Here is a 6,864-nt window from a genome sequence, read left to right as displayed (position 1 = left end):
GTGGTACGCGGGCCTCTCACTGTCGTGGCCTCTCCTGTTGCGGAGCACAGGCTCCGGATGCGCATGCTCAGCGGCCATGGCTCACGGGCCCAGCCTCTCTGTGGCATGTGGGATCTTCCCAGACTGGGGCATGAACCCGTGTCCCCTGCATCGGCAGGTGGACTCTCAACCACTGCACCACCAGGGAAGCCCTGCCTCTATTCTTTATCCGAGGTTCGGGATCATTTTCACTATCATTATTCTGAACTCTTTTTCTGGAAGATTGCCTATCTCCACTTCATTTAGTTGTTTTTCTGGGGTTTTATCTTGTTCCTCCATCTGGTACATAGCCCTCTGCCTTTTCATCTTGTCTATCTATCTGTGAATGTTTTTTTTTTTCCCCGCAGGTTGGAGGATTGTAGTTCTTCTTGCTTCTACTGTCTCTACTCTGGTGGATGAGGCTATCTAAGAGGCTTGTGGAAGTTTCCTGATGGGAGGGACTGGTGGTGGGTAGAGCTGGCTGTTGCTCTGGTGGGCAGAGCTCAGTAAAACTTTAATCTGCTTGTCTGTGATGGGTGGGGCTGGGTTCCCTCCCTCTTGGTTGTTTACGCTGAGACGACCCAACACTGGAGCCTACCTGGCCTATTTGGTGGGGCTAATGGTGTACTCTGGGAGGGCTCGCGCCAAGGAGTACTTCCCAGAACTTCTGCTTCCAGTGTCCTTGTCCCCATGGTGAGCCACAGCCACTGCCCGCCTCTGCAGGAGACCCTCCAACACTAGCAGGTAGGTCTGGTTCAGTCTCCCCTGGGGTCACTGCTCCTTCCCCTGGGTCCCGATGCACACACTACTTTGTGTGTGCCCTTCAAGAGTGGAGTCTCTGTTTCCCCCAGTCCTGTCAAAGTCCTGCCATCAAATCCCACTAGCCTTCAAAGTCTGATTCTCTAGGAATTCCTCCTCCTGTTTCCGGACCCCCAGGTTGGGAACCTGACGTGGGGCTCAGAACCTTCACTCCAGTGGGTGGACTTCTGTGGTATAAGTGTTCTCCAGTTTGCGAGTCACCCACCCGGCAGTTATGGGATTTGATTTTACTGTGATTGCACCCCTCGTACCATCTCACTGTGGCTTCTCCTTTGTCTTTGGATGTGGGGTGTCATTTTTGGTGAGTTCCAGTGTCTCCCTGTCGATGATTGTCCAGCAGCTAGATGTTATTCTGCTGTTCTCACAAGAGGAAGTGAGAGCATGTCCTTCTACTCCGCCATCTTGGTTCCTAATCTCATATTCTTTTTGAAGTAAGTCATTTTCAGAGCCCTGAAGAAAAGAAACTAAAAGAATGGAGTCTACATTTTCCATAAGGGGGAATACTCTTATCATGATTTGTAAAATACCTTGGCCAAAAATTGTCCTGAAATTGTGGACCCATTTTTTGGTCTGTAGGTGAGCTTTCCATTACTCTTCAGAATCAGAATTAATGAGAGTCCTTCCATTCTCAAGGGCTTATTTTGTTTTTCACGAGTGGTATTTATTATGAATTTGCAGACATCTTTAGGAGTACTTCTGGGACACACTTGAACTGTAAAATGTTAGGATATTTGTGGTTCCTAAATTACCATAAAAACTTAGTGTTACTTATATCTTCTTACTCACATAAAAAATGTGCACACATATTAATACCACTTTGAATGGTGTATCTCTGCTGTTAACAGTAGTCTGGTGCTTGTGATGAGAAAAGCAAAATGAAACCACATTTGGAAGTGGCATCAGATTGGGACACCTTTATTTTCTGGGTCAGGTATTGACTAAGGTAAGACCTGGGGATTCTCCATGGCACATGAGATTTAACACAGTTCGTTGACCAAGAATGTCTTTGAACAATGCCTCTTCTGATGTTGCCACTCACTGTATTTGATGTTATGTAAACCCTGCTGGGCTATAAATTACAATGTCCTTTTCTTGTGTGATGTAGTGTGTGTGTGTGTTTGTAGCTTCGTGAACTTTGTACTTTATCATACCCTTTGAGAGAAAATCAATACTTCTGAAAGCCATAATAATTTGATATTTATTCATAGTCAGGAGTTGGTAATCCTGGATGTTATTAGTCAGTATCCTAGCCTTATACACAGTAAGAGTGACTTGTGACCCGTTATTAATCGAACAGATTTTTCAGATAGCAAATGCTCCACCTTACATACCAGTTATAAGGTCTTGATTTTCCCCTCCCTGAAAATTCAGGACTGGGAGAAAAAAAAAAGCTAGGAGACTTTATGTATGTACATATATTTATATAAGTTTATATATGCAGATACCTACACTCGGTTTCTGTCCTCTTTCTTAGAAAACCACCTTCCCAGGTCTCAGAAATACATGCCAGAGACATGTATTTAAATGAGAGAGAGAAAGGATTATTTAAATTATTTTTGTTGTTGTTGTGTGTGTATTTGATGGTCAAAATAATTGTCTTGTGTAATCGATAGTGTACATATTATCGGCCGTCACCAATTTAATAAGTTAACAAGGTAATGTAGTGAAAGCTACTCTGCTAGAGTTATTTTGATTGAATTGCAATTTTTTGGTGTCTGCAGTGTATTTTTGCCCTGTGCCATAGTACATATAATTCTTTCTTAGACTTCGTCAGACCTCCCATGCCGTTAAGTGAATGGATGGAATGGTAGCTTGCAAAGGGGTCATTTCACCCCTAAAAAACCACACTCCTGGGTCACAACATATAACCCACATTATAACCACAGCTGTGGATGGGATACTAGCAAGTCCTGGCCATCATGGTTCATATAACTTCTTAAAATCCCCCTACTTCATTACTCACAACATTTTGGTATGAGAAAGATTCTGATATGATTAATAACATATTTCTCCTCCCCCCTCCCCAATTAAGGTCAAAAAATATTTTGAACTTGAACCACTTGCACGTGGAAAACGCTGGATTCTGCAGCCCTGCTCGCTGGATGACATGGATGCACTGAAAGACAGCTTCTCTCAGCTGATAAATTTGTTAGAAGAAAAAGACCATGAAGCTGTAAGAATGTGAAATTTGGCAAAGAAAATGGGTTCCCACAAGGCCTTGAACCTATCATGTTAGTTTCTCCGTTTAATTTTATTTTGGTATCAAGACTGTAATGGCTTCAGTATCTGTTTTCTTCCAGTTATCTCAGACTCTTATCTCTCTATTAAAGTGAATATTCTGTAAATCAGGTGAATTATCATCGGCATTACCGTCAAGTATACACTACTGAGAGAGAATTTATTCTCTGTTTACCACTAATTATCTTCACCGCATGTCTCTTCCTTCTGTTGTTCTAAGCGTCTCTTCTCTACTGTGTGCTAAAATGGATGGAATTCGTGGCTCACAGAAACCAAATCCCTTATGGAGGACTCAGGGAGACTGAGAACCTCGGCTTATTTACCCTGGGTTTGGGGTGGAGTAGTGTGTGACTAGGGCTCCCCCATAATACGTGTATCATTTTCAAGATCTCTTGGGGGTTTTATTTTATCTTATTTTTAAGTTTTCTGTATACTGGCCTTACAGCGTATGGGAGAAAAATGAGCACCAAAAACTTCAATTAATCACCTTATCAGAAAGGAGTATCCTGCCGTAGTAAAATTGACTTGGAAGAACTTAGACAAGTTGCCTACTCTTTTTTTTTTTAATTACTTCTGAAGTCTCCCTCAATCCCCTCTTTTAAGAGCAAAGACATTGTTTCTGTTTTCAAGAAGAGTTAGAGGAGATTTAGGCACAATGCATGCATCACTGATTACTATTCCATCAAGTCCTCCAATATTTTTTTAATGGAAAAATTACCCAATGTAAAGTCGAGCTGCAGTGTAACATGTTTCTAAAAATCTTTTTCTAAAAATCTTATGTCTGATTGAAATAGAGAAAATAATTTTTAAAATAAGAGATAGAAAATTTTTTAAACAGCCAAATGAAGTATAGTTTATACTGGCTAGGGCTTAAGCTGGCGTGGATTTGGCAAAGATAATAAAGGCAGAATCATCTGTGTATTCATTCAATAAGTGCTAATGTAGTTTAATGGAGTCTGTTAATGTCCCATCCAGTAATTAAAGGTCTATCAGTATTTCTCTTATAAACCCCTATTTTCAGGGGTTTCAGTATGCCCTTAAAAATGTGCTGGGGCTGCAGCAAATAAATAATTTTAGGGCCTAGATTCAGTCTTTGGAACTAATTTTTTTTCATTTAGTTTAAATGATAAAATTATACAGATAAATGTACAGGTTTAGTAAGTTTTGGCACCTTTGACCTTTTCTAAATCAAGAATAATCTATGGATATTGAGGTTAATGGATGAAATATTCTTTGGCACATTTTGTAGATTTTGGGCCACTTAAAATACCAAGTGGCCAAATGATAGAAGACTGCTCCCTTCACCTGAGCAATAAAAACATGTTTGCAATTTTTAGGTAGCATCGACTGATTCCCAAATACCACACTCACACTGTATTATAGGGTGATGTAATACCTTGTAATTCTCCAGAAGGTAAGGTATATGTCATTCAAATTTTCCTTTTTTTTTTTTTTTTTTTGCGGTACGCGGGCCTCCCACTGTTGTGGCCTCTCCCGTTGCGGAGCACAGGCTCCAGACATGCAGGCTCAGCGGCCATGGCTCATGGGCCCAGCTGCTCCACGGCATGTGGGATCTTCCCAGACCGGGGCACGAACCCGTGTCCCCTGCATCGGCAGGCGGACTCTCAGCCACTGCTCCACCAGGGAAGCCCTCAAATTTTGCTTTTGTGGTTTGATCTTGTAGGTGGATTTTAATGAAATCATTACCTTTGAAACATCGAACACTTCTTTTCAGCTTTTTTTTTTAATGGAGTGGATCAAAGAAGATTCATATTCAAATTTTATCTACGGCATCCTTGAATATTATCAACCTTATATAATCCGTGAGCAGCATAAAACTTTTATTCTGATGACCACTTACAAAAGTCCTGCTTTTATTTCGTCCTGTTGTGCTCATCTTCTATGAAAAATAAATGATTATTAGGCATTGCTTTCTCTGCAAGTTCATTAAATGTAGAATGTTATCTTTTTAAGATACCGTGGCTGAGTGCTCCTAAGCCATCTGTTAAATGACTTCCCGTTGTCTGCGTGTGTGTTCATGTGTGCTCCAGGGATGGGCTTCTTCTCAGACCCACGACTGTCTGCAGTGTCTCAGCCGTCAGAATGAAAACATTATCAATCAGTACCCAACAACAGCTGTTTTTGACAAGTTTCTGTCTGACGCCTAATGCTTTACAACTGTCAATAAGGCTCCTTCTTTGTCTAGCAGTTCAGAGCTCGCAGTCTTGCTGCTTCCGTGCGGCATCCTGTCCTTGTAACCCTAGAATTTGCCGTGTTTGGGAAATCCACGTGGGGGAGGGGAGAGGGCTTGGACGGACATGGGTGGGTGGGTGGTGGGTGAACGTGTCTGTCGTATTCCTACTTGTAAAATGCCACAGGTGTCTTAGTTTGCATATTCAACTATTATATAGGAAAAACAGTCTGTTATGTGTTTCTTCACTTAGCTTCTTGTTATATTTATGGAAGTTATCAGTTTTTGTACCTTCTTAGCTCAAGCAGTTGCCTTTTTGTAATGGCAATTAATTTATATGACAGAACTTTGTATCTCCTGTAGTTTACAGTATCAGTTGCTAATTAACTGCCATATTGCCCTGTCTTTCTATTAAAAAATTCTGTATCTATACTTAGAGGTTAACAGATTCATGTGCACAATTGCCAGGCAAGAAGAACTCGTATTGTCCATGATTTATATATGATTTCCACTATCTTCAAATGAAAATAAACGCTGAGTAGAATTGATGTTTTCAGACTGACTCCTTCCAGCTTTAGCATTTGGGAGTCCCAGATTTCTGTTTACATTTGTGTTGCCTGTTTAAGTCTTCAAAATAAGTTCTGCTGCTCTTGGGTCAAAACAAATGATTAATTCGCATTTCCTTTGAAGCCATTGTGAAAACCTTAAGAGACAAAAAAAAAAAGAAGAAAAGCGCAAGCGTCTTTTCCAGTTGGTTTGTCTTCAGCAGCAATTTACTTTCATTGGAGCTATTCCTTCAGAATGGGTGAGCAGAGTCGAGATGTTAATGTCAAGTGTCATCCTTCAGTCAAAGCATCATTTTATAATATTTGCTGTAAAAGCAACTTTCTGAGAGTGGCTGTTTGGTGCAATGAACTATGTCCTTCAATGGGGATTGTTGCCCTCAGGAAATAAGTAAATATTTTTAAGTGACTCAGGAGGAAATGCTGTGTACAATATTTAGAGGTCCATCCTTAAGGATGAGAGTATTCCATAAAAGAGAAAGAAAAATTAAAAGATAGATGGACGAAGAAGAGAAAGAAGGGAAGGGGAAAGAATACATAATAGAAGGATGAAAAATACAAATCCCAGCTCTTGTTTGGTCCAAATGCAACATTATCCTGACACATTATTTAACTACACGGAAAGCTTGCAACCTGCATTCCTAGTTTTGTTTCCAAGGTAGGCGATTAGCAGTTATCACGTTCCTAAGCATCTCAGACCTATCCAAGCAAATGTGGACAGAACTGTAAGATTTTGAAGCAAATGGGGTTTTCTTAATAATGTCCAGATGGAATATTCAGACTTGAGCGGAAACCTAATATTCATGCCTGGCTTTATCGTCTTTATAATTTTAGAGCGCATTTTCATTAACCTCTTGACCTAATGGTGCAAACAGAAAGGAAAAGATACGTGGAGGGGGCAGGAAGTGGGAGTTGCCCTTGGGGATCCCTCATTTTCAATGCCTTTGGAAGGAAGGATAAAACTTTAGGAGAATGTAGATTCCCTGCCATCTCTTTCCCTTAGCCTGGGTCCTGGAGATCTGAAGTTCATGCTGT

General features: G+C 40.8%; 1 protein-coding gene across 2 annotated transcripts in view; it reads left to right on the top strand.

Moving 5' to 3' along the window:
- The window catches only part of ARL15 (ARF like GTPase 15), a 432,647-nt gene extending 429,098 nt beyond the window's left edge, over positions 1-3,549 (top strand). For both annotated transcript variants that reach the window (XM_024119582.3, XM_024119575.3), the window contains one exon: positions 2,870-3,549. In XM_024119582.3, the coding sequence (XP_023975350.1) occupies positions 2,870-3,022 (153 nt within the window). In that variant the 3' untranslated portion in view covers positions 3,023-3,549. The remainder of the gene's footprint in view (positions 1-2,869) is intronic.
- The last annotated feature ends 3,315 nt before the right edge of the window (positions 3,550-6,864 follow it).

The sequence above is a fragment of the Physeter macrocephalus genome, chromosome 8 (assembly GCF_002837175.3).
Source record: "Physeter macrocephalus isolate SW-GA chromosome 8, ASM283717v5, whole genome shotgun sequence".
Classification (NCBI taxonomy): domain Eukaryota; kingdom Metazoa; phylum Chordata; class Mammalia; order Artiodactyla; family Physeteridae; genus Physeter; species Physeter macrocephalus.
Note: the sequence above shows the minus strand (reverse complement) of the source record. Positions and strands in the feature narration are given on the sequence as shown.